At 62.1% G+C, this 26,011-nt stretch overlaps 2 protein-coding genes across 7 annotated transcripts in view; both read right to left on the minus strand.

The window, feature by feature from the left end:
- KMT2D (lysine methyltransferase 2D) overlaps positions 1-7,783 on the minus strand; it is a 45,871-nt gene extending 38,088 nt beyond the window's left edge. For 5 of the 6 annotated variants that reach the window (XM_039514014.1, XM_039514013.1, XM_039514012.1 and 2 more), the window contains exons 1-4: positions 7,475-7,782; positions 1,919-1,997; positions 974-1,091; positions 396-601 (exon numbers count right to left, since the gene is read on the minus strand). In XM_039514014.1, coding sequence (XP_039369948.1) covers positions 396-601; positions 974-1,091; positions 1,919-1,967 — 373 coding nt within the window. In that variant the 5' untranslated portion in view covers positions 1,968-1,997; positions 7,475-7,782. Of the gene's footprint in view, positions 1-395; positions 602-973; positions 1,092-1,918; positions 1,998-7,474 lie in introns of all 6 variants that reach the window. The other variant, XM_039514009.1, reaches the window with a different exon arrangement.
- A 6,547-nt stretch (positions 7,784-14,330) lies between these two features.
- On the minus strand, positions 14,331-20,092 carry RHEBL1 (RHEB like 1). The gene is made up of 8 exons (XM_039513825.1): positions 19,914-20,092; positions 18,792-18,863; positions 17,434-17,501; positions 16,838-16,920; positions 16,350-16,406; positions 15,971-16,018; positions 15,691-15,775; positions 14,331-15,220 (listed from the first exon to the last, which is right to left on the minus strand). The coding sequence occupies exons 1-8, from the start codon at positions 19,963-19,965 to the stop codon at positions 15,131-15,133; spliced, it is 555 nt and encodes a 184-aa protein (XP_039369759.1). The 5' UTR covers positions 19,966-20,092; the 3' UTR covers positions 14,331-15,130.
- Between the last annotated feature and the right edge of the window lie 5,919 nt (positions 20,093-26,011).

Here is a 26,011-nt window from a genome sequence, read left to right on the forward strand (position 1 = left end):
GGGGAGGGAGCCTAGGCGGAGGCGGCAGGGCACCAGTACAGCTGGGGGCTAGGGAGGCAGGGGCACCAGTACAGCTTGGGGGCTAGGGCAGGGGCATCCGGGGCACCAGTACAGCTGGGGCGGCTAGGGCTGGGGCAGCAGGGGCACCAGTACAGGGGGGGGAGGGAGCCTAGGGCGGAGGCGGCAGGGGCACCAGTACAGCTGAGGGGGGAGCCTAGGGCAGGGGCATCCGGGGCACCAGTACAGCTGTGGGGGGTGCTAGGGAGGCAGGGGCACCAGTACAGCTGGGGGCAGCAGGGGCACCAGTACAGCGGGGCTGGGGGGAGCCTAGGCCTGGGGCGGCAGGGACTCCAGCAGGCCCCGCGGAAGGAAGACGCTCGCCCCGTGCTCCTTACCCGCTGGCCCAAAGAGCTCTCCTGGCGACACCCCCTCCGCGAAGCCGATCAGGGACAGGTCGTCCCCAGGGGCCCGAGTCTCGCCAGGGCCCCTCCCGTCCGGCAGCCCGGAGAGACGCTCAGTCCAGTCGGGTGCCGGCTCGAAGCGCTGCAGCTTCCCCTGCCCATGCAGGCTCCACTCGCCGCAGTTGCAGAGGGCACAACGCCTGGGGGCGGAGATGAGAGCAGAGTCAGTGGGGGCAGGGGTGGGGAGCCCCCAGAAACACGCTCCCTTCCCCCCTCTCCGCCACCTCCCCTCCTGATCCCTCCTGCCCTCGTGTCTCCTTCCCGTCCCTGGGGGGCAGAGGGCATCCCAGCATCCCCCTGGGCTTTTGGGTCCCAGCACCAACCGGGCACCTCCATTTGGCTTCCCTACAAGACAAGGGGTCGGGGACCTGAGCTCCAGGCTGGGCCCCTCTGGGGCATCACTCGAGTGGGACGGACCCACTCCCCTCATCTGCTCCCTGCCCTAAATCACAGCAACCAACTCCTGGCTCTGCCCCCCCAGCGTCACAGGTGTCCCATCCCACAACACTCACCTGCAGGTCTGGGGCGGCTCCTTGGCTTCCGGCTCCTGGGCAGTGGGGGCCCCTTCCGGCGGCTTCAGGGGGTCTCCTTCCGCGCCGCCCCGCTCTTCCGAAGACACCCCCCCATCGGCTGCAACAGGGGGGCTGCCCCGTCAGGATCCCAGCAGCAGAGGTGCCCCCTCCCCCCACGCTGCCACCCGACACCCCCACAGGCCCAGCCCCGTCACAAACCGGGCCATGGCTGAGCATGGCCCTTCTACTTTCAGGGCACCGAGTGCATCCCCCTCACCTAGCAGAGGCCATCCCACTGCGGGATCCCTCTGCACCGGGCGGCTGCATGTCGGCCCCACCTCAGCCAGGGCAGCTCCCCGGGACGCACCACGGGGCCCCCAACAGGACAGTGTAACGCCTAGTGAGCCACCTGCTTCGCCAGCCACGTCCCCAACACGGCGTGGATCACTCATCCACCGGCCCCCTCCAGGCCCTTCGCCCACGACTCACCGCTGCTCCCTGGTTACTGAGCTGGGCCACTCTCAGACCCATTGCTCTGATGGGGAAACTGAGGCACCAGCCCACGATCAAACAATATAGCTAGATAGAACCCAGGAGTCCTGGCTCCCAGCCCCCCAGCTCTATCCTCTCGACCCCACTCTTTAGGGGAAGGCGTTTCAGGTAAGTGGGGGCACACAGGAACTGGCAATTCCCAGGTAACATGTGGCCAACATGACTGTTTCTGTGGGATGGACGATGGGGACGTGTGGCCCCGAAACCCAACACCCCAGAGGGGTGCGACTCCATCTCGCCAGGCATGGGCCGAACCCCTGTGCTGTGCCACACTGCAGCCCTTGACAATGGCTCGGGACGGCCACCAGCCTCCAGGCCAGGCGGCTCCGGCAGAGCTGCAATGGGTACTCCCAGCAATGCCCCATCTGGCTCCACCCCCTGCCCCAGACTCACCTGGCACCTCACAGTCTTTGGCCTGGCTGGGCGGTTTCCGATCATCCATCCCGTCTCCTGCCGTCCCTCCCAGAGAGACCTGCGGTGGGGAGGAGGGGACATGTCAGCTCATGAACACCGGCCATGCCCTCGCCCACCGTCCGCCCCCAGCTCCGGCCTAACCCCAGCCCTGCTCCCATTGGCACACCAGGCTCTCGGCCACTGGCACAGACCCCGCATGGCGAGACCGAGACGCTCGCCTCTGGGTCACCTGCCCCAAACGTCGCTCCCACCAGACGGCCGCTCGAGTCGGGTAGGTCTCAGCCAGCTCCCTGCAGGCCAGGGCCCATGTCCCAGAAACCAGCCCACAGCCCCAGCAGGCCAGGAACCCAGCCCCCACCCCACAGGGGTCAGCTCACAACCACCTGCAAACCCCAAGGCCTGTCTGGGGCGGTGCCAGCCCCACAGGCCTGGAGTCTGGAGTTCTCTGCTTAGCTAGAGCGGGTGCAGCCAGGGCAGAGACGCGACAGGCTTCCCTGCCACAAACACAGCCCCGACCCCTTCACTCGCCTGCTGAGAGCCAGCGGGGCCTGTCCCCCGCCCGGGCATCGTCAGCGCCAGACAATGCCCAGAGAGACCCCCGCATGTGCACTGAGTCCTGGCAAACAGGTGGTGCCCACTGGGCTCATCACATCATCCCCCCTGCCCAACCGGAACCGGCCCTGTGCATCAGCAGCCAGGACACGGAGAGGGGCGGCTCTGCAGGGCCAGGCTGGCGGGGCAGCTGGAGGCAGGACTCTGTCACCAGGGCGTCAGACAGGCACCTGCCGGCACCACAAGAACGACCAGCATGCGCCCCACAGCGGGTCTGCTCTGGGGAGGCCTGGCCAAATCCCAGGCTTGTGCTAAAGTAAGCAGGACCAGAGAAACTCTGTGTGTGGGGGGAGGATCCCAGCATGCTTTGCTCCGAGCACACATTTCACAGGACCCTTGTGCCAACCATACACGCCTCCCACACTCCGAACCCCTGCCTGGTCGCACAACCCGCTTCTCCTGCAACGCTACCCACACGCCAGCTGCGGCCGGTACCCAGGTGCAACATGGGAGATGTAGTTCTACCGGCTTGCCACGGCCGTGGGCCCAGGAACAGGAAGGGGTCGGCGCAGCATATCTGGGGCAGGGTGTTCGCAGGCGAGGCCTGTGGCGTCTCCATGGACTGACCTCAATTAGAGCCACCGCAGGTGGTAGTAGCCAGCTTCCTTCCCGGCACAGCCCGCAGGAGCGGGCACCCCCAGACGCCATCTGGCTCATGGGTTCGGGGGGCCAGGCATCACTGAGATGCCACCTTACCCACCATGCTGCCGTCCATGCAACCACTGAGTGAAGCCCAAAGCTAGAGCGAAAACAAGGGCGTGCGGATATGCTCAGGGCTCCTGGGTTCCATCCCCTGCCACTGTGTGATCTCGGACAAGCTGCCGCCGCTCCATGACTCAGTTTCCCCATCAGCGTCACAGGCTGATGCTGCCCTCCCCAGCACAGTCCCTAACGAGCTCGTCAGGTCAGAGGGAAGTGTTTGTTTGACCTTCCCCTGGGCGCACAGACTCTCCTAAGTGCAATGGGATTGTTCCCTGCGAGCAGCCAGGGGTTGAAGTGTCGCCTGAAGACAGAGCTTCCTGGGGCAAAGTCCCCCAGGGACAATGGCGGAAGGGGAAGAGCACGCCCCCAAAAACATCCCAAGGTGCTCTGCACCAGTCTCCCATCGGGGCAGCGATCAGCCCTGACCCTGCTTAGCTTCGGAGAGCCACTGAGCCCTCAGCTGGGGCTGGCTGCACGGACAGTTCACCTGGGAGCTCCGGGGGACGGGAAGAGACATCACCTCCCCCATGCCCCAGGCCCGGGAGCAGCTGGCCCCAGGCACTGTCAGAGATGAGGCACTGGGCTAGACGGCTCCAATCTGCTGGAGCCTGAGGGATGCTCTGTGCCACCTCCCCAGCCAAGCTCCTGCTGGTGGAATGGGCCACGGGGCCAGGAGCCCTCTGACCCCACCCCAGCCTTTGCCCCCAGAGTCCTGGAAAGCCAAGTGCAGCTTTACCCAACCCACGCCAGGCATCGCCAGCCATGATGGCAGGAGAGGATGAGAACTAGGTCAAAGTGTGGGGCTGGAGGGCCAGAGACAGCAGCTCCCATGTTAGCACGTTCCAGCCGCCATGTCTGCGTCTGGTGGAAGGCAGCACGGCCTAGTGTCCAGAGTAGGAGATTTGTCTGGGTTCCATCCCCAGCTCTGGGAGGGGAATGGGGGCTAGTGGTTAAAGCAGGGGGGCTGGGACTCCTGGGTTCTCTCCCCGGCTCTGGGAGGGGAGTGGGGGCTGGTGGGTTAGAGCAGGGGGCTGAGAGCCAGGACTCCTGGGTTCTCTCCCAGCTCTGGGAGGGGAGTCGTGTCTAGTGGTTAGAGCAGGGGGGCTGGGAGCCAGGACTCCTGGGTTCTCTCCCTGGCTCTGGGAGGCGAGTGGGGTCTGGTGGGTTAGAGCAGGGGGGTTGGGAGCCAGGACTCCTGGGTTCTCTCCCCGGCTCCGGGATGGGTCTTGTGGCTGGAGCAGGGGGGCTGGGAGCTGGAACACCTGGATTCCATTTTGACTCCCATTGTGACCTTGGGCCAGTCACTTCTCAGCACCTCAGTCTCCTCCTACTGCAGAAAGTGGGTAGATGGGGCAGGACCTGGCGAGCTGCCAAGCCACTCCACTCCCCACTGACCCCAGCAGGACCCAAGGGGCACTCAGCCCCCCAGGGCCGAGCCAGGCATTCACAAGTTGCTTTGAGGTCCCCTAAAAGAAAGTCACTGGAGAAACGGCCAGGTGGGACAGAACCAATGGCACCAGAGGCGGGACAAGGATGGCAGGGCCCGGGTACGCCCTGCCAGCATCACCAACCTCTCGCTGGTGCCACCTGAGTCAGCAACGGACCTTCCCAGAAAACCTGGGCTGAGAACGAGAGCTCCCAGCGCCCCGGGGGGACAGGGAGAAAATGGACCGAACCATCGCCAGCCGTTTCTCTGTCGGACACAAAAGACCCCGAGGTCTCAGTGAGCAAAATCAGTGCACACAAGCACCTTGGGCCCCAATCCCACAAGCGGATCCCTGTGGGCAGATCCCTGCGTCCACAGCGGCTCGGCAGGGGGGCAAGGCTCAGCCCTCATGGAGCCGATTGCAGAAGCAGGGCCATAGAGCCAAACCCCCACTGGATCCTGGGCCGAAGGGCCTACTAGCCAACAACCCAAACCCACCCTCAAGATTCCCAGAGATCGTTTTCCTTCCCGAGCAGCAGGATTTGCCACAACAACGAAGTTCTGGATTAAGAAGCAATTTGGGCAGCTCCAAGCTGGCGCCAAAACTGAAACGTTTTCGAGGGATTGTGTCGGGGGCGGATTCCCTGTGATCCCCTCAGAGCATCACCCCCCCCATTCTAGTGCATGCTCCAAAGGCCATGGCAGGGGCCGTAATTTCATTCTCCACCGAGCCTCCCCCCAAAGGTTTTGTTTTGTTTTGTTTTTAATTAGGTCCTGCAACACCTCACCCTAAAAAGACCAAATCAGAGCTGGGGCCCAGACCCCATCGCAACACAGAAAAATGGCTCATGGGAGATGCATAGCCACACAACCAACGGGGAGTGGGGCTCAGAGAGCGGTGAAGGCCCTGGATGGAGCCAGGATGCCTGTGCTCTAGTGGCAGCTCTGGGGGAGTGGTTGGAGCGAGGGCCTGGGCATCTGGTCAGCAAAACAGAGACATGAGGAGCCTGCCGAAAAGAACTGGGTTCAGGTAAACACTGACCCAATCACAGGGTTTAGGTGGATTGTGACAGCAGGGACACAACACACTGCAGCCTGCCCAGACCCGACACTGGATCCCTTCCCTCTGACCCCCGCTCGCTCTGCCAGCGTAAACGTGGAGTATCAGTGCCACCAGAGCTGTTCCTGTTTTACACCAGCGAGATGCAGATCAGAACCTGGCCTGCTGCAGTTTTAACCTGGCATTAATTTAAGCAGCACGTGGTGTCTTTTTATATTGATTGATGGGGGGGGTCCGGAGGGTTGTCTTTGCGCCCAGACTCGGGAGATGAAATATGCAGTGAATTCATCTCATTAAATCTAAGTAAGCCCGGCCTTACTAAGCAGAGTGCACGGCCCGGCTCCAGCCCTGACACTGCAGCCCTTGGGACTCCTGGCCATTGTGTCTGTTCATGGGGGGCAGAGCCAGCATTACCCCCACTGCGTGCCCTACCCACCCAACCCCCGCCCCAGGACCCTCTCCTCCCCATGTGACAGGAGAGGCAGCGGGAGGTGGCACCCACGGGGAACAGCTAGACCAGGGAGAGCAACAGGTGCAGCCCGGCCTGTCCTGAGAGCAGAGACAGAGAAAGTGTTTGTGGATTTGCCGGGGAAGAGGGTCCCCCCACCACCACCACACACACACACACACACTCTCATCCACCACACCGGGGAAGCTCCAGGGGCCGGATTTAACTGGGGGGCCAGGTGCAGAATCTGGGCCCCACGTCTTTGGGGATTGACGCCAGTGATGGGGGAGGGGTGGGAACGGCCTACCCAGGGCTGTGGGTTCTGTCCCCCTGAAGCTCAGGGATCAGAGACAGAAGCTGCTGGGGAACAAAAGCCTGGGAAGCCACAGTTCTGCCTGGGAAGGGGGAAGAAATAAGCAAGAGCTCCCCCCCCCCAAATCCCACCACTTTCTGTTTGAGCAAAGCTCCTAGGGCTCCCTGCTAATCCTCTGGCGATTACACTCAGCCCAGGATAGCCAAGGCCACCTAGGCCGCACCCAGGGTCGCTCTGTTTCGGGGGGAGCCACCCCCCAGTGTACACTTCCTAGTAAAGGGCAGGGAGAGGAATTTAGGGGGGAGCAGCCGGAGGAGGGGGAGCCCCGGTCCCTCACCCCCGGTTTGTTTACAGGAAGCAGGGGGGAGAATACAGCCAACAGCCTGGAAAGGGCAGGGGAAGGGAGTGAGCAGAGTCCCCCCCCATAATACCCTCCTGCACCCCCACTTCGGGACAGAGGTCAGCGCCTCTTCACAGGCTCCAAATGCAGCAGAATGGGGGGGGGCGATGCAGAGGGACCCTGCCCCACGGAGAGAAAGCTCAACCTAAGCCTAGGATCAGGATTGATACATAACAAAAGCTCCCCCCCCCGGTCCCCTTGCAAAAAACAGACTCGCCCCCGGTGCCCCCTCGCCACACCCCACTCTCGCCCCCTCCGCCGAGATCCATGGCTGTGCAAAGGAAACCCCAACTCCGCCCGGGCCCTGGGCGGGGGGGGAACCGCAGAACCACACAACGCCCCCCCCCGCAGCAGCCACAAGGGGGCTGGGGGGCTGCACCCCGCCGCGGGCCGCGCTCGAAGCGCTCCGGGGGGGGCGCAGCGCCAGGCAGAGGCCTAGGAGCAGAAGCTCTTTCTAGTTTACTCCGCTCGCTTCCTCTCAGCCCCCCCACACCCGGGCACGGCCGGGACCCGCCGCGGTGCCCCCCCAGCGCCGCCGGGAAAGGGGGGGGCGGATCCAGGGGACCCCACTCACCGCTTTACAAGGCCGTCCAGAAACCCGCACCCGGTACGATCCAGCGGCGGGCGGCCGCGGAGAACATTGTCCACGAAATAATTAAAAAAACAAGACAAGGGGGGGGTCCAATCCCCCCCCCCGCCGGACCAAAATCTTCACCACACGCAGAACCGGGTGGGCAGGAAACGCTGCTAGACCCAAATCCGGGGATCACACCGGGGGGGGGGGGCAGTGCCCGGCCCTCCTCCGGGGGGGGGGGCTCACTTCCGTGGGGCGCCCCCCAGCCGCGCGAGCGGGGCCGGACACAAAGGGAGCCGCTCCGGGCACGCCTGGGGCCGCTCCGGGCTCGCCTGGGGCCGCTCCCTCCGGCGGGGCGGGGCGGGGCCCGGCCCGGCCGGGGCTGGGAAGTTTCCTGCCCCGGGAAGCGAGCGCCCGCCGCGGGCCTGGCTACATTGTAACTCCCCGCCCGCGCGGGGACGGAAACAGACACGCAACAGCCGGGCCCCCCCGCGCCGCGCCGGGCCCGGCCCCCTGCTCCGGCCCGGGGCGGCGGCGGCAGAAGTGGGGCAGGACTGGGGAAGTCCCCGCCCTCTCGCGCCGGCCCCCGCCCCCGCGGCTGCGGTGGGGTTCAAAGGGGCACCGCGGGCGGCCCCCGGCCCCGCCGCCCGGGCTCAGCGAGCGCAGCGGAAAGTGTCCGCCGAGGCGGCCATTTTCGGAGAGGAAAGTAGGTCCTGCTGCGCCCCCCCCCGCGAGGGGCGGGGGGATCCCGCGTGGGGACCGGCCGCGGCCCTGCCGCCGGCCCGGGGCGGCGCGCGGGCGGGCGGGCTCGGGGCGGGCGTGGGGGGGGCTCCGCAGCGACCCCCTTCCCGGGGCGTGGGGGGCGGAGGGAGGGGGGAGAGGCGCTATTTTGTGTGGGGCCTGGGCGGAGGGACACGCTCACGCAGCCGCAGCTTTTCGCAAGGTACGGAACCGCAGCGCACGCTGCCCGGGATCCCTCCGCGCGCGTTAACCCTGCCCTGGCCGGGCCGGGTGGTGGTGAGCACGTGGGCTGGGGTCTGAGCCCTGCCCCCCCCGCCCCGGAGCTGGGGGGGAGGGGGGGGCTTTGGGCCTGCGGCCCCTCCCTGCAGGGATCATGGGGGCCAGGAGCGCCTCGCCCCCCGGGGCCCTGCAGCGCGCAGAGATGGGGCCCGGGGGGGCTGGTTAGCGGCCCCCCCAGCCGTGCCGGGCTGGAGGGCAACGGTCTGGGTGCAATACCCCTGCAAACCCCAGGGGGGCGCCCTGCCCCAGGCACATGGCTCCGGCCGCTGCAGACCCAGCGAGCGCGGGGGGGGGGGCAGGTCCCCCAGCGCCCCCAGCGGTGGGAACCCGCCCCCTTGTCAGCTCTGCCCCCTCGGTGTAAGCCCCTGCCCCTCTGCCCGCCCTGGTGCTGCTCAGGGTCCGGCCTGGCGCCCCACGCACAGGTTGGCACGGGGGCCGCTGGAACAGGTGGGCGCCATAGGACGGAGACTGGGGTAAAGCCCAGGTTGGGGTTGGGGCGGGGGGGCAGGAGATTTGTCCATCCCGGCACTTCTCACTGTCTGTCTGAGCTGGGTTCTGTACCCAGCTTGCTGTGTGAGCTCAGGAAAGCTGCTGTGCCTCAGTTTCCCCACCTGTAAAACAGAGGGCAGGGCCCACGCAGAACGGTGACGCAGCTTCTTGGATGAATATACTGCACAGACAAGGTGGGCGAAGTAATTTCTTTTAGTGGACCAGGTTCTGTGGGTCAAAGAGACAAGCTTTCATGCCACACAGAGCTCTCCTTCAGATCTGGAGCAGGGAGGGAACACAGTTTCCGCTGTACCAAAAGACCCAGCCCCACATCCCCGCCGCTGAAGGAGAATCCCCATCAAGGGTTAGCAGCATAGACTCTAGGATGCATGGTTGAGCAGTTCTGATTCCATCCAGTAGAGGGCAGGAACATGGGTGAGCTTATGGCAGGGAACAAACCCTTTAGGACTGCAGCAAGCTCCAGGTGGTGAGCACATTACCCCGTCCCCTCCCGCCACCCCGCGGGGCGCAGTGACACAGCTGAAAGGCACGAGGTGCTGCTCGGTTAGTCGCTATGGATGAAGTGTGAAGCGCTGGAGAGGTGTATATTGGGGGTGTGCACAGGCATATTCACACAGGAGGGGCTGGCCGTGCTGTTCCACCTCAGCTTGTTATGCACTGAAAGCCAGGAGTCATCCCCTTGGAGAACAGGGTGCATCTGCAGCTCTTCCTGTTTGCATACAGGATGAACGAGGCTATGAATGCAGGTACTGTGCCCAGGAGGGTGCTGGCCCGAAGGACGAAGGAGCAGCGCAGCTGGAGAATGGACACACGGAGACTCGCGGGCAGCGAATTTCAAAGCTGCCCTGTGGGATTTAAATGCACAACACCCATTGAAATGGGTGGGAACAGTGTGTCTAAATCCCCTAGATGGCTTGGAAATCTCGGCCTTAGGCCCTGATCCTGCACTGGGCCCAGCCCAACCAGGCTGCATGGCGCGCGTGCGAGATCGGAGCCTGGCTTTCTAAAAGAACCTAACATGCAGCCTGTGGAGGTATGACGACGCCATGGCAGGTTTCGGTTGGTTTGGGATTTTTTGTTGGCAAACCTAGAAGCTCCAAAGAAAACTTCCCTGCAATGCAAACCCCTGGGAAAACGCATCCGTAGCCGGGGCCGTGTCGGACACAAAGGGATCTGGGTTTATTCACTTTCCTGTCACAGGGGTCTGGAAAAACCAGATCCAGCTTCGTCACCATCACTAGGACTGGACGCTTCAGAATCTCCCAGCAAGAGTGGGACTGGAACTGGGATCTACCAGGCCCCACCCCTCCGGCTCAAGGATCTTCACCTGCTGTTACCTGTATAGGGCAAGTATCAGAGGGGGAGCCGTGTTAGTCTGGATCTGTAAAAAGCGACAAAGATCCTGTGGCACCTTATAGACTAACAGACGTCCTGGAGCATGAGCTTTCGTGGGTGAATACTTCATGTGCGTCTGACGAAGTGGGGATTCACCCACGAAAGCTCATGCTCCAGGACGTCTGTTAGTCTATAAGGTGCCACAGGATCTTTGTCGCTTTTTACTGTATAGGGCAGTGCATGCCCTTGGCCAGTTCGGATTCCCTCCAGGAGAGGGCGGCGGTGCCCAGTTGATTAGTGGGAGCGTAGCACTCACTAAGTGTTGGGGGTCTCTCCAAGCTCACAGCTGTCTAGAATAGCATGGGGGGGGGTGAAGAGAGGGTTCCTTCCCCAGCTTCCCAGGGCAGAGCAAACCCACTGCAATGGCTGGGAGACCCTGCCTCAGCCCTGTTCCAGAGGGGAGAGGGGCCTCGGGTCTCAGCCCAGGGGGCCGACTGAGGCCAAGATCTTGGTGCTTGTAGGAGGCTGCGAGCGCGTTTCACTGAACAGCATTTAGCAGCTGCAGTGGCCCCCGGCAGACCCCGCTCTGACTGCAGAGGAGCAGAGCCCCAAGCCCCTGTGAAGCCTTTGGCTGGATCCCCCACTCCCAGCCAAGCCTTCACCGGGTCACTTTGGCTCTCTCCTGCTGCTGGGTGGATGCAGGCCCCTGGCCTGCTCAATCCCCCCCCCGCCTCCAGCCAATAGCCCCCAGACAATCGGGTCCCAGCTCAGAGCCCAGCTGGAGGGTCACAGAGAGCAGGCAGGAGGCTGGAGAATGCAGCCCTATTGGGCCGATCCACCTCCCCCAGCCCAGGGGAATAACCATGATCAAAGCTACCCCGTGAAGGGACATTTCACAGGGTGCCCCCGACACTGAGCCGGGAGGAGAGGGAAGAGGGCCATGCCAGGGACTGGAAGGGAGAAGGCAGCCTCGGCACACTCCCACCAGGCTAATGCCCCTTCTAGCCAGGCACCCCTTGGAGACCTGCAACAGGGGGAAATGAAACCCCAATCCTCCCGGCCAAGAGAGTTCTACAATAACGTGTAATAGTCCCGCTGGTTCTGTGCCCTCCGCCAGCAGCTTCTCAGTCACGGAGCTCAGAGCATGTCACAAGGAAAATAAACACCATGACCCCCATTTCACAGAGGGGGAAACTGAGGCACAGAGCAGCGCTTCACCTACGCTCCCTGGCCGAGTTGGGAATAGAACCTAGAGTCCTGGCACCCAGTCCCCTCCTCTAACCACTAGACCACACTCCCTCCTAGGGACAGGAATACAGCCCACGAGTCCTGACTCCAAATACTGGGGCACTAATCACTGCCGCAGGCTGCTGCCCTGCATTACAACGTGTTCTACAAACTTTCTCTTGCAACCGATTTCCACAACAGTCCGACTTGTAACCTCAGGCCCTGGGGCTTTGCTTGATGCTGGGTCAGGGCATCACTAGCTGCATCTGTTCTTAGAGAGTGGGGAGAAAAGGAAAAGCCAATAGGAAGGAAATTCGTAAACCCAGTCCTGTGCTCGCTATGGGAATTGCTCCACCAACCACTGAAATGCAGCCACCTTTGGGGTGGAATGGGCAGCTGTTTGACAGCCACACACTGCAATGGTTTAAAACAGGAAGTGAAGTATCATCCTGTATCCCCCTGATACTGCGGAGGGAGTAGAGAGGTCAGAGCCCAGGGGATGGGAGCCAGGAGAGCTTAGGTGTGGGGAGGACTGATAGATTAGATGGGGTGGATGAACGGGGAAACAATAGTAAATACTTTTCCAAGCCCCGCCCACTAAACAACTTTGCCTAGTTAAGATGCCAAACAAGGGTCCAAGTAGATTGTGCAGCTGTTCAAAGTACGATCCCGCCGGCCCTGGCTCCTTGTGCTTAGCACCACAGGGGGAGCTCAGACACCCCCAGGGCTCCTGCTTGACTGCAGGAAAAACGTAAGAGTTCGGTGGTATTCAAAGCCCCTCCCCTTCCCCATGGTTGAGCAGTTACCCAAACTAGATTTTGCAGATCTTCGGCATCTGATCCTGCTCCTAATCACTCTCCAGAGGCTGAGAGGGGCAGTGGGCTAGATAACAGTCATACTGAAAGGATCATCTTTGACATTGGAGTGAGCAGGGACTGGGGTGAACAGGGCGTTCACAGCTAGGGTTTCAGGCTCTCTGCAAACTCAGGCAGCCATTGCTGCCCTGCTACACCCAAGTCACGGTTCCCAGGGGAGCCACGAAGGCTAGAAATCTCATAAACGAGAGCTGAGATTGTGGAGAACACAAGGGCAGTTTGGGAAAGGCGCTCATCCACGGTGCAGCCACGCACTGGCCCAGTTCGAGCCCTGGCTGGACAGACAGACAGTGGCTGGAATGATGAGGGACAGTCCGAGCACCAGTAACAATAAGACACAGTGTAAATCGCACCCGGGAGCGGACACCCAGCTTAGGGGCTCAGCCTGGGACTTTCCACTTGGCTGCAGCAGTTCGAGACACATGGACAGAGCCATGGATCTCAGCAAGAGGCTGAGGGAAAAGCAGACACAGATCACTGGGGCTCAGGGACCAGGGAGAGCCGCAGGGCTGGGGCTGAGCAGGGAGCCGGCCAGAGCCACAGCCAGGGCCCGGATTAGTGCCTGCAGCCAGCTCCCCTCTCCCCGCCAGCCTGCTGGGCGCTGCAGAGTGGGATTAGCACAGCCTCCATCTGCCGATCCTGCCGCACTGGGATTTCCAGCCCCATGAGTGGATCCCAGTGGGCCTGGCTCCCTGGTCCTGCTGGGGACGAGGCCTTGGCTCCCGCCGTCCATGGCTGCCCCATTGGAGCGTCCAGTGCCCCCACAGCTCCCCCATTCTACTGCAGGCAGGCTCCCATGTGAGCATCTCTCCCCCACGGGCTCCGTGGCTCCCCCCCCACACACCCCAGCCCCATTGGGACGGCTTCTGCTGGGAGCCCCCAGCTGTGCCCAGAGAGGGGGCTGTTACTTCACAGCTCCCCACTTTCCTGACCCAGGGGGTCAGAGTGGGAACCAGGACCTCTGGGTTTTAGTCCCAGCTTGAGTAGGGGAGCAAAGTCCAGCTGCCAGAGAGGGAGGCCTGGAAAGCAGGACCCTGGCCTTCCATTTCCAGCTTGGGGGAGGGGTTACAGCAGCAGACTGGCCAGGACTCCTGGGTTCCATTCCTGGCTTTGCCATTGACTCCCTGCACCACCCTGGGTGAGCCCCTTCCCCCCTCTGTGCCTCAATTTTTGCATCTGTAAAACAGGGGCGTTGCCCCAGGACTCCAACCTCCGAGGAGGAACCAGCCTGCATTATTAGCTAACACCACGAAACCTCAGGGAGTACACAAAAGCTCTTCCTAGCTAGCCTAAGTGCAACTGTTCCTATTATCCCTCTAAACGCCCAAGCCGGATTTTGAATCCAGGTATCCTGTGGCAGTGAGTTCCACAGGTTGTTTTCACACTGTGTAACCTTTTAGGACTTGTCAGTGTGAAGCGGGGAGAACGATGCCTTCCCTTCACTCTTCAGCCAAGCAGGAGCCCCAGGACACTTCGGTTCTGACCTAGGCAGCGTGTTCCCAAGCAGCTCACTTACTCCTTCTAACTCAGTTTCCCCCAAACCAGAAATAATTCTGACCTACCCCTCTGAGGGCAGGCTCAGTTCCTGCAAAGCACTTGAAGATCCACTGACAGGGTTATGTGCATACAGAGTGTTAATCCAGGCCCAGTGGACGTTGACTCTGAAACCTAATGATAACACTATTCCATTGCTGATCTTTTTTGCAGCTGCTCTGCTGGTGGGTGAAGCACACCACCAATTATTCCCCCTCCCCCGACTACTCTAAGTTTTATATACAGCACCCACCACCACAGTCTCAGAGTGCTGCCCAGCTTCAGCGGACGCACCCGTGCTCCACTATCCCCCTTCCCCCCCCAGTCTCTCTTTCAGACCCTGAGCACAGAGACGCCAGGAAATTCTTTTTGCATACAAAACAAAGTTTAATTGATCCAGCCACACCCACCCTCAGCTCCCACCCATGAGTGCTGCCCTTTCAACAGGGCTCGGGGAAGAGACTCCAACATCGGAAAAGAATCCACATTCAAACCCCCTTTGTGGCCTGAAATTCACAACAGTTTCTTGGTTTTATGGAGAACTAAGGCAACAGATGGCGAGGCAGGCGGGTGGGCGGAACCCTGGCCGGATCAGGGTTCAGCTGCCGCTGGCACAGCCGAATTGAGACCAGACTGGGTCTCGGAAGGACTGGAAAACTGATTCCGGTTCCAGCAGCATTAGGGAAAAAAAAAAAAGGAAGTCCCGTTCTGCCCCGGTGGCGCAGCCGGGGAACTGGGCCCATGCCAGGGGCCGGGGCAGAGACCGCTGTAAACGTGTGCGTGCAGGCTTAGACATCGGCTATAAATATCCAAAGCCCCCCCCCACCCCCTCCCCCCAAAAAACCATGAATACATTTGGCAAGAAGAGCCCCTTCCATAGACGCAGTGCGCCAGATGCACGCGGACGGCTTCCAAGCCGGGAACGTGCAGACACAGGCCCTGCCCGCCGGGGAGCGCGGGGCCAGGCCGTGAGGTACAGTGTCTTTGTGGGTTACCCGTAACAACGCCAGGCCAGGCGGCTCTGGTGGCATCTAGCCCTGGATTCCCTGCTCCCGGGGCTGCAAGCAAACGTCTAGGGGGAGGCGGGGAGGCGGCCCCCCTCCCTGCCCCCGCCCCACAGCACCGCCTCCGACGAGGACGCTCCAGGCACCAGCGCTCACATCAGGAGGCAGCCGCGCTCGGTGCAGTAGGAGTTGTCCACCCGGTCGATCTCCTCTATGATCTTGGTGAAGATTCCCCGGGTCATCTGCGGGCAGGGAGGGAGTGGGGAAGGGGGGTTGAGTGACAGCCGGGAGGCCCGCCCCATGGCCTTCTGAGGGATGGGAGAACTGGGGAGCCCCCTTGGGGGAGGTCCTGAAGGAATCCACCCGCCCAGCGCTTCAGGCACAGGGGTCTTGCTCCCCAGCATCTGCCGGCCCCCCCACTGCTCCCCACCCCCCAGGAGCACCTCTGTTCCAGCAGCAGCTGCATGGCTGCGCTCTGGGGGAATTCAGTCACTCCTGTCTCTGCAGTGCAGGGACCGTACCCCTCTGTGCAGCCCCCTGCCACCCCCACAACCCCTCAGCTCTGTTGAGAGGGGCAGATTCTCCCCCCTCCCCCCCTCCAAAGCCTGCAGGTACCAGGAGATGCTGCAGAGATGGCCCATGGGCTCCCGGGGCCATTCAGCATCTCTCCAACCCCCCGCGTGTCAGGACCAAGAGGTGAAATATACCAGACCTGGTTCTCTTTGGCCGAGGACTCCAGGAACACGGCCCCCCAGGAATCCGCCAGCTTCTTGCCCTCATCTGTCTTCACCTCCCGGCTAGACACACGACAGGGGGTGCAATGGGAGCCGGATGAGGAGTGAAGATCCCGTAGGCCAGAGCTGCCCACCCCCCAGGAACGCGGGAGCGGAGGGAGGGGGCAGAGCTCAGCAGGGAGCTCTAGGGAGACGGGGTGCAGGGAGGAACCGGCTGACAGCCCACAGGGCCATCACAGCAGCAGAGCCACTTCTTACCTCTCCAGGGAGAGATCGGCCTTGTTCCCGACCAGCACCACCGGCATCCTGCGCAGGGGAAGGGTCAGAAGAGCAGAGTGAGCCGGGAGCCGGCCGCCTCCAGCCCACGCCTGCCCAGCTCCAGCGGGCCATGGCCGACGCACACCCCGCGGCCAGGTGTCCAGCCCTCCCTGGGGAGCCGAGGCCACGGCCCATTCGGCCAAGGGGCCCACTTAGCATGCACAGCCCCGGTGGGTTGTGGGGCAGGCACATGCCCCATTTGGAGTCCGGCAGCCGGGGATGGAGTGGGTCCACCCAGGGCAGCTGCAGACCCAGCCTCTCCCCCAGAGCCCCCGCGTTGGGGCAGAGCGGGCCCCGGACAGGGGAGGGGAACTCTTACCGGGTCTTCCCTCTGCTTTCGTACAGCCTGTTGTGAAGGGTCTTAACCACCTGGAAGCTGCAGAGGGGAGACGGGGAGCGGTCGCTAAGGAGGCGCCACGGAGCTGCAGCCGCGCTGCTCCGGGGGCAGGCTTGGCCCAGCAACACTGATGACGGGATTCGGGGCGAACACTGGGGCTGGGCAGGTTCTGCTCCAAGAAGTGACTGTCAAACTGGCCCATCCCTGTGTCGAGTTGGGGGGGGCCCGAACGCCCTGCAGTCGGCTGGATCCCAGCCTGGAGCTGTCCGAGCCATCGATTAGCCTGGGCAGCAGGCAGCCCTGCCACGACTGGGGGGCACAACCCTGGGGACGACCCCCCCAGGGGCAGTTGGGAGAACAGCCCCCTCTCTGATCCAGAGTCACAGCCTGGCTGCAGCGTGGGGGCTCACGGAGCGTCCCCTCTCCCGCGCTGGAGCCAAGCCCCCCTTCCCTCCGGGGGGAGCCCTCACCTTCTGAGCGAGGTGACCGAATAGACCAGCAGGTATCCATGGATCCCGATGCTGAAGGAGGGGGGCAGGATGGTGTACTCGTCCTGGAGAGCCGCGGGCACAGCGTTGGGTGAGAAACAAACAGACAAGGTCGACGCCCCCTTCATTACGGGACCCCACCCCACTGAGACACAGGAGCCCAGCCCAGGCGCAGCAGAATCGAGCCAGGTCAGCACACGGATGGGAGACCCCCAGCAGGCTGCAGAAAGCCAGGGCGGCATTTCAAGGTTTCGCTAGTGCCCCCTATGCCCCAGCGCCATGCTAAGGGACAGCGTTGGTGCTGGAGATTAATGCCTTTGGAAACACGGAACCTTTCACAACAGGTGTTATTTTGGGAGGGGGAAGGGCCTGACCAAATCCCTCCCCCTTCCTAAATTCTCTCTGGTCATCAGACATGATTTCCCCCTTCCTGACCTAAACTGCTGCCTTGATGGGTGATGGATTCCACCCCAGAGCTGGCTGCAGCACGTATCGGTTTTGGGGGCAGAGACCCATCAGGATAAGGCACCATGGAGAAAAGCTACAACTAGTCCATCCTGGCTGCCCCAAGGCCTTACCTGCCCTGCAGTATCCACTAGCTGGAGGTGAAATTCATCCTTTCCCACCATCAGCATTTTGTTGTAGGCTGGAGGGAATCAACAGAGCAAGAGTCAGTTAGAGGGTGTGCCCCACCCCCACAGCTCCCTGCTGCCCTCTAGTGGCTGATTTATGAGTCCACTACTGCCCCATAGCGAACGGGCCTGGGACCCTCGGCGGGCCCAGGGTCAATCCCTGTGGGACGTCCCCTCCTACCTCAGGGTTCCGGCTGCTGAAGGCGATGAGGCCCCTGGAGCCCCTGGAAAGAAGTTGGAAGCTTCTGTACGCAACCCCGGGATTAAGCTACACCAGCCCCCCAGGCTGAGCTCAGCTCCCATGGGCCACGGTCTCCTGTCCTGCCCAGCCAGCTGCACCCAGCAGAACCAGAGCCGAGCCCCAGCCATCAGGCAGCCCTCCCCGCGAGAAGGGCCTTCAGCTCTCCCTGGATGTTCAGTCGATGACGGATTTGAGCCCCAGCCCCGTGGCAGGCCAGAGCGGCTCCGCGGTGAGCTAAGGAGGGGGACGCTCCGGAGCAGGGCTGGGATGGAGTCCAGCAGGTCTCCTGCGATTGCACACACAGGACTAGCTGCGTTTCCTGACAAGGAGCAGACCTGAGTAAAGGTCCACCCACCTCCTCGCTATTGGCGGGGCTGAGGTCTCCTGGAAAACAGGAAGGGGCTCGGAACCTCCCAGGGCAGGAAGGGGGTCACCACAAAAGCAAATGGAAACATCCCCCTCCCCCACCCACCGACCCACCCACAGCACGTGGCCTTTCAGCTTACAGGCCCCTCGTCTGGTTATTCTGAGCTGGATTCTCGCCCGCGCTCGAGATCTATCTGAGCGAAACCCCAAGCAGAGCCAAGTGGTTTCCAGTCATCCCAGGCAAAAGCAACTAACGGATCGCTTTAGGGAGCCCTGATGGATACCTCGCCCCGGGCCCCTCCCTGCCCCCTGCAGAAGGCTCTGGATTCCAGGCAGGGAAGCCACCTTCGCACCCCATCCCCTCCCCAGTGGCTGGTGTCCTGGCTGGTGCTTTAACACGTGTGCGTTAAAGTGAGTTTGAGTTGTAGCGTGGACACCGCACACTCCTAGTCCTCTCAAAGAACAGTAACGTGGATCCCGCAGCCTGGTCGAGCGGGTGGGTTCTGTCCAGGACTCTGCCAAGTCCCACCCCCTCCTTAAATAATGGGGGGGGTCTCCACAGCACCTCCCATGGAGACTGGTTTTGGTGAGGCCTCTAGGCACTACGGAGATAAATAATGTGCAAAGACAAGCACAATCCCCAGGGTAGAGATGCCCGCTACAGATTTCATCAGGCCTGAAAGGGCCCTGCACTCACTGCTTTCCACTGTAGGGTCGTAGCACTCCAGGAATTCCCCGTCCACAAACTGATGAGCCAGGGAAGTTTTACCTAGAGGGGAGAGATTTGAAACCTCATTGCTGTGAATGCCACAAGTCTCTGTGTACGTCTACACTGCAATCAGACACCCGGCGTTGGCCCTGCCAGCTCCCTTGAGCTAAGAGGCTATTTAATGGCGGTGCAAACCAGAGTCCTAGCGCCCCCAGGGCTCCAGCCTGAGCCCAAACGTCTGCACCACAACGAAACACGCCCTTCGCCTGAGTCAGCCCGGCACGGGCCAGCCACGGGGGTCTGACAGCAGTGTGGACGTGCCCGTCAAGGCGGCTAGGAGCCACCCCCAGAGACACCAGGGCGAGGCCTGCCAGCTTCACACCCATGTCGAAGTTCGCTGGGGACGTCCGAATGCGCCCCAGCACGAAGGGGGGGGGGACCAGCCCCCACGGGTGGGTGTTTTTAGGCAACAGCCTGAACAGAGGGATTCGAACCCACCCGCCCAGACCCCATCCCGGGGGAGAGGAAATGTCAGACACACACACACAGCCCGTGCGGGGCAGGCCCCTGGCTGGACACCCCCGCACACAAACCACTGAACGTGATCAACGAAATCTAAGGAGACGAGTCAGTTCCCCGAGCGTGACCTCTGACCCCTGGTCATTTCCTCTCTCCCCTCGCCTGCCATGTGGCTCAATGGCAAACTGACCCCACATGACCCCTCCCCAGCCCCCCGGGGTCAGAGCTGGGGGGTCCAGCAAACCCCAGAGAGCTGCACACCCCAGAACGTGGCCATAACCCCCCCGCCCTGGGGCGCGCCTGGGGCGGGTGGGAAGGACCCCCCCCTCCTAGCCCCCCGCCCCCCCGCAGATGCTGCTGAGCAGCTCGAAGCGTGCGAAGGGCTGGGCCAGGAAGCAGCAGGAAACCCGCAGCGCAGGCGGGCCCGTCCCCTCCTCCCCCCCCGCCGCAGACCCCCCCCTGCTCCGGGCAGAGCCCCTCCCGCCCCACGCCCTGCAGACGGCCCCTGCATCGCCCCCCCCGCCCCCCCGCCGGCTGCACGCACCCCCCCCCCCCCGCTCCTGCAGCGGAGCCCCGCCCCGCCGGACTCACCCACGGAGCGGTAGCCCAGGATCACCACCTTCCGGTAGCGCACCAGCGGCATGGCCCGCGCGGACAGCACCGCGCCGCTGAGCCCGGGGGCGGCAGGACCGGGGGAGAGCAACGCGGGCGGGCGGGCCCGACAACCTGAGCGATAAGAGCGCGCCCGGGCGGGGCCGGCACCGCAACCACAACACCCGGCCTCCCACGTGACCACAACACTGCGAAAGCCGCCGCGGCTATTGGCCGGCGTCTCGGCCGGAGGGGCGGAGACTCCCCCGAGGGGGGCGGGGAGCGGGGAGGACGCATGCGCGGGGGTGGGGCCGGCTCCATTCATTAAAACGGAGGAGCGAAAAGTGGACCACGTGGTTTTACACACACACAGAGGCACAGAGCACGTGGGGGGGGGGGGGCTGTCTCCACAGCCTGACTCTGCCACCCCCCGGAATTGACCCCCCACCTCCAGAGCTGCTTCCACACACTGACTGCCCCACCCCCTGCCCTGCTGGGTATCGGCCCCCCACCTCCCAGCTCTGGTCCCCCTCCCTGCCCCAGGGGACCTCGCCGCCTCCTTGTAGTCCTGTCGCCTTCTGTCCCCCCACAACTCTGCCCCTGTCCCCCTGCCCCCGCTTCTGCACCCAGAACCTAGGCACGGCCAGACTGGCTCAGACCAGTGGTCCAGCAACCCAGGGTCCTGCCTGCCGACAGTGGGTGCCAGGTGCTTCAGAGGGAATGAAGAGAACAGGGCCATTCCCGAGTGATCCACCCCCGTCGCCCATTCCCAGCTTCTGGCAGTCCGAGGCTTAGGGACACTCAGCGCATCGGGCTGCGTCCCTGACCATCTTGGCTAGTAGCCACTGATGGACCTGTCCTCCAGGACTTTGGCCCTCACCACATCGCCTGGCAACCAGCTCCACCGGTGACTGTGCGTTGTGTGAAGCAGAACTTCCTTTTGTTTGTTTTAAACTTGCTGCCCATTAATTTCATTGGGTGGCCCATGATTTGTGTGTGTTATGTGAAGGGGTAAATAACACTTCCTTATTCACTGTTTCCAAACCAGTCATGATTTTATAGGCCTCTAGCATATCCCCTTCAGCCGTCACTTTTCCAAGCTGAACCGTCCCAGTCTTTTTAATCTTGCCTGAGATGGAAACTGTTCCATCCCCATAAGCATTTTTGTTGCCCTTCTCAGTACTTTTGTCAGTTCTAATATATCTTCTTTGAGATGGGGCGACCAGCACTGCAGGCAGCGTTCAAGGTGTGGGCGTACCGGGGATTTATATAGCGACGTTAGGATATTTCCTGTCTTGTTATCGATCCCTGTCCTAATGGTTCCTAACATTCAATTCGCCTTTCTGACTGCTGCTGCACATTGAGTGGATGTTTTCAGAGAACTATCCACAGTGACTCCAAGATCTCTTTCCAGTGTGCCAACAGCTAATTTAGACCCCATCACTTCATATAGATAATTGTGAAGATGTTTTCCAATGTGCATTACTTTGCATTTATCTACACTGAATTTCATCTGGCATTTTCTTGCCAAGTCACCCAGTTTTGTGAGATCCCTTTGCAGTCTGCTTTGGGCATAACTAATTATGTATCTGCAAACTCTGCGATTTCACTGTTCACCCCTTTCTCCAGCTCATTTAGGAATCTGTCAAACAGCACTTGGGGATTGGTCCTGCTTTGAGCAGGGGGTTGGAATAGAACCTCCTGAGGTCCCTTCCAACCCTGAGATTCTATGACCTCATATGAGATCATTTCACTATTCTCACTGATCCCAGTACCGCTCCTTGGGAGACCGGGCCAGGAAGCAGCAGGAAACCAGCAGCGCAGGCAGGCCTGTCCCCTCCTCACCCCCTCTCTCACTATACTGAGCAGACCCCGCTCTCTCACTCTACTGTGAAAACTGGCCATTTATTCCCACCCTTTGTCTTCTATCTGATCCCTGAGAGAACCTCTTACCCCACGACTGCTTACTTTGCTTAAGAGCCTTTGATGAGGGGCCTTATCAAAGGTTTCTGAAAGGCCAAGTACGCTAGATCCACTGGATCCCCCTTGTCCACGTTTGTTGACCGCTTCTCTTCCCAGAGAATCCTAGTAGATTGGTGAGGCATGATTTCCCTTTCCAAAAGCCATGTTGACTCTTCCCCCAACAAAACATGTCCATCTGTGTGCCTGATAACTCTGTTCCTTACCACAGTTTCAAACAATTTGACTGGTACTGGTACCCTGCCAGCACAATACCCAGGATGCACTGCCCCCCCCCTTTTCTGGAGGTCCCCTGGTCTCCATGCTAGTATGACGGGCATGGCTGGCCACAGAGGCCACGACCAGCACTAGCCAATATTCTAGGGAGAGGGTGGATTCCCATCTCAATGAGGAGACAGCCCCAATATTCAGGGATTCCCAGCCCGGAGTGGAGTCGGGACTTGCCCATGCTGGGATGGAAACATCCCAAGCTGTTATGTTACAATTAGCTGCCCTGAGCCTAGCCTGGGTGTGTGTGTAATAAAATAACTTTCCCTGTAAATAAACCACATGCCAGATAAGACTAGGGGCAGGTGGGAGCCTGTTTTGTTCTTTCCAAAGCGGACGGCCATGCAGTTGGGGGGGTGGGGTGGGCACGGGGAGGGGGAAATATGTGGAGGTGGTGGAAGAATTTTGCTTGTAAACAAGTGTAAAGGTCCTGGCTGGAGCCTGCCCTCAGGGGCTGGGTGCTCCTTCCTCAGAGAAGTGTCCGAGCACATCAGCTCCTGCTGGGCCTGTCTGCAGCAATCAGCCTTGTTTATTGCAAACCCAGCAGGAAGCTTCAGGGCCTGTCTACACTGCAGTTGTCAGCGGGCTTGGGCCAAGGACCCCGGCAGGGTCCCAGAGCCCAGGCCTACACCACAATTAAACAGCCCCTTACCTCGAGCCCCAGGAGCTTGAGTCAGCTGGCCCGGGCCTGGATGTACCCACTGGCACAGTGCTCGGCCGTCCCATCGTCAGGGCAGGTTGGGGCAGGGAGGAAAGCCGCCGTGGTGGGCTCGGGTGCGGGGTCCTTATGCGGCGTCTCCTTTTAGTCTGTATCAGACTGAAACATGCCTCTCACCTGGGCCAGACACAGCCTCCCCACGGCCTAGGTGAGGGCAGCCTGGGGACAGGGCTGGGGGAGCTCTTGTAACCAGAGGAGGGGCCCAGGCAGGAAACCAGGGGCTCTCTGCAGCAGGGCAGGGATCCCTGAGGTCTGTGGCACCCATGTCAGGAGCCTGGAGTGGGACCCGCAGCTCCCAGCCCCAGGGCCCTGCTCTGCCCTTCCCCCGGTGACATGCCCTCAGCAGGGGGTCATGCATGCGCTCCAGGGCAGCAGGCTGGGGCTAGTTCCCTGCCTGTGTGCTGGTCCCCCATGGCCTCCTGGGCACCCGGATGGCAGGGTGGGGGTGGGGAGAATCCTGCCCCATGGTGCTGGGCCTGGCTTTGTGTGGGGATCCCAGCCACGGAGATTTAACCCTTCTGGCCTCTGCCTCCTTTGCCTGGGCCACGGGAGGGGCGAGGTCCCGGGGCCCTTCCTGGGCTCTGCTCCGGGTGCTGGCGGGTGCCATGCAGGGGCCACCGCCTCGAGCTGCAGGCCGGTCTCCTGCATTGTTCCGCTGGGACACTAGGGGGCAGCCGTCACCAGCTCACCCAGATCAGTGTCTCTAAACACCTGTACCCCCCCACTCCCACCCCCAGGGAACCGGGGGACAGGTGGGAGCGGGCAGAGCCCAAACCTGGGAGATGTGGGGCGGGGGGATGGATCCTGCCACCTCTGGGTCGCCTGCTCGAATCCAGCCCCCGGCCCTAGCACCGGTGTGCGGCCGCTCACAGGGGAGATGAGTTTGGGGAGGTCTCAGCCCAGCTCCCACTGGGCAGCCCCGCGGCAGAGACATCAAGGCCTGGCTGCGCCCAGCTGACCGCGTGGGGGAGGGGGCTGGAATGGGCAGGCTGGGGTGGGGGGTGATACAGGGAGAGATGAGATTGCAGGGGGCTTGGGCAGGACAAGGTGACTGGGGGGTGCTGGGAAAAGGGGACGACGGGGCATTGGCAGAGCCGAGGGGGCAGTGGGGCGGGGGAGGTTCTGCCTGGCCTGTTGCATTTGCCCCCTGCCTGTCTTATGCCAATTCCTGCACAGCTCAGCTCCCCTGCCCCCTCCCCTCCCCTCCCAGCGCTAGCCAGCCCCCGGGGCCTGTGGGCAACGAGATGCCTCCCCACTTCCAACCTGCCCATCTCCCGGGGGACGGCGCTGGGTCGTGGGGACGGGGGCTGCTCCTCTCATGGGTAAGGCCTTGCTAGGTTTTGCTTGGGGCAGGGGTCAGCCAGCAAATGGGGGGAAGGGGGTTGATTCGGCAAAGGTTCCCACAGTGATCATGGGGGGGGGGTCTCAGTGGATGGAGGATGGGGTCTGCTAATTCCTGCTGGGTGTGGGTTGAGATTAGACCTGAATCTGGATCAATTTCCCCCCACCCCACATTTTCCTGCATCATTTCCTCAAAGGGGCTCAGTGCAAAAGGCTCAGGTGTATGGTTTGGTTTGGTTTGGTTTTTGGGGGGGGGGTTCCCCTTTGCACACAGTCCCTGGCCTTCCAAATTCAACCCCCCAGGCAGCCCCCTTCCCTCTGGGCCTAGAATCCCCCCCCCCCCAGTTCCCAAGAGGCTCCACGCTTCATTTCGGCTCATAAGCCAAAAAGCTCCGGGCTTGGTCCTTTCCGGGTCTCCCAGCACGAGTCACCCACTTCCCCCTGCGGCTGGATTGTGCTGGGGCTCAGGAGGGGGCTCAGGGCTGCTCTCGCCCCAGTGCTGGGGGTGTGGGGGGGTCAATGCAAGAGAGAAAAACGCACCTGTTCTTGTGCCTGAGGTGCAATGGGAACTGCTGGGTGCCAAGCTGGGGCGGGCGTGGGGGACGAGCTGTTCCGCCAATAATATCCCCCCCAAGCAAGCTGGGAGGCAGATCTGCTGGCAGCAGGTCCCTGGGGTGCTTAGCCATGTGCTCGCCCCAGGAGAGGAGCCAGAAGGGAGCAGGCCCGGGGGGGGGGGGCAGCCTGCCGCCCTCTGAGCAAACCCTGGCTGCTCTCACAGCCCGGCGCCCACTTGACCTTCACTATGGAATGTGCAATGGGATTCCGGTGGCGCAGAGTCAGAGCCAGGGCCCAGCCGCCCCCCAGGAGCCATGTGTGTCCTGCGTGTGCCTGGGCACCTGGCTGCTTCCCCTGAGCTAAGCAGCAGCGGGTGTGAGCAGTGGGGGGGGGGAGACCTGGTGCTGCAGCTGCAATGGGGCCGGGGGGGGTGAGTGCTGGGGGGAGTCACCTGTCCTGAGCCTCAGGGCCCAGGCGCCACGTGGGACAGGGACAAGCAAGGCCTGAGGTGCCCCTAGGACCAGCCCCAGCCATGGGGCGAGGGAGCAATCTGGATCCGGGCAGTTCCAGCCACTCCCCTGGGCTGGAGGGGAGAGAGGAACTAGCCCTGTGGGGCTCGGGGGGTGGGGGGGACAGGCGCAGCCCCTCTCCAGCACCACAAGACACAATTTCCTCATTAACAAAAATTAAATATTATTTTAAAAGTCCCAAACAGTTAAAACCACTTTAACCCCTCCCCCACCGCCCAGGGAGAGACGAACAGCGTATAAAATTATATTAACATTTATAAATATAAAAATAAAACTCTTAAGCGGGGGCAGGGGGCCAAGGTTAGGGGGTTAGCGTGACGGGGCCCAGCAGGGCAGAGTTAACCTGTTACCACGTACACGTCCCCCCCCGTCGCCTCCCCTGCATGCGACAGAGCGGGGGAGTAGCCCCCCTCCCCCCCGATTAGCGCCTCCCCCCCAAGTGCCCCCTGCCGCTGACCGGCCTCACTGCGAGGAGACAGAGCCCCATCCCCCACCCTGGCGCTGCCCGCAGGGGCCAGCACACGTCAGCCTGGAACAGGCTGGCAAGGGAGCCGGGCGTTATCCTGGCGGGGCAGGACACTCAGACACGTGAGTGTGGCTGTGCCACCCTCACAGAGCCACGAAAAGAACCCAGGCGTCCTGCCGCCCAGGCAGCCCCCCTCCCCCCGTCTGAACGCTAGCCCAGACTCCCCTCCCGCAGCCCGCAA

This window comes from Mauremys reevesii, linkage group 25 (assembly GCF_016161935.1).
Source record: "Mauremys reevesii isolate NIE-2019 linkage group 25, ASM1616193v1, whole genome shotgun sequence".
Classification (NCBI taxonomy): Eukaryota; Metazoa; Chordata; order Testudines; family Geoemydidae; genus Mauremys; species Mauremys reevesii.

Bases quoted from the DNA above. Each gene is read 5' to 3' on its own strand.
- RHEBL1 (XM_039513825.1), bottom strand. From the start codon at position 19,965: ATGCCGCTGGTGCGCTACCGGAAGGTGGTGATCCTGGGCTACCGCTCC. The intron at 18,864-19,913 runs GTGAGTCCGGCG...TCTCCCCTCTAG, and splicing joins CCTGGGCTACCGCTCCGTGG to GTAAAACTTCCCTGGCTCAT. The intron at 16,407-16,837 runs GTGAGGGCTCCC...TCCCCTCTGCAG, and splicing joins TCGGTCACCTCGCTCAGAAG to CTTCCAGGTGGTTAAGACCC.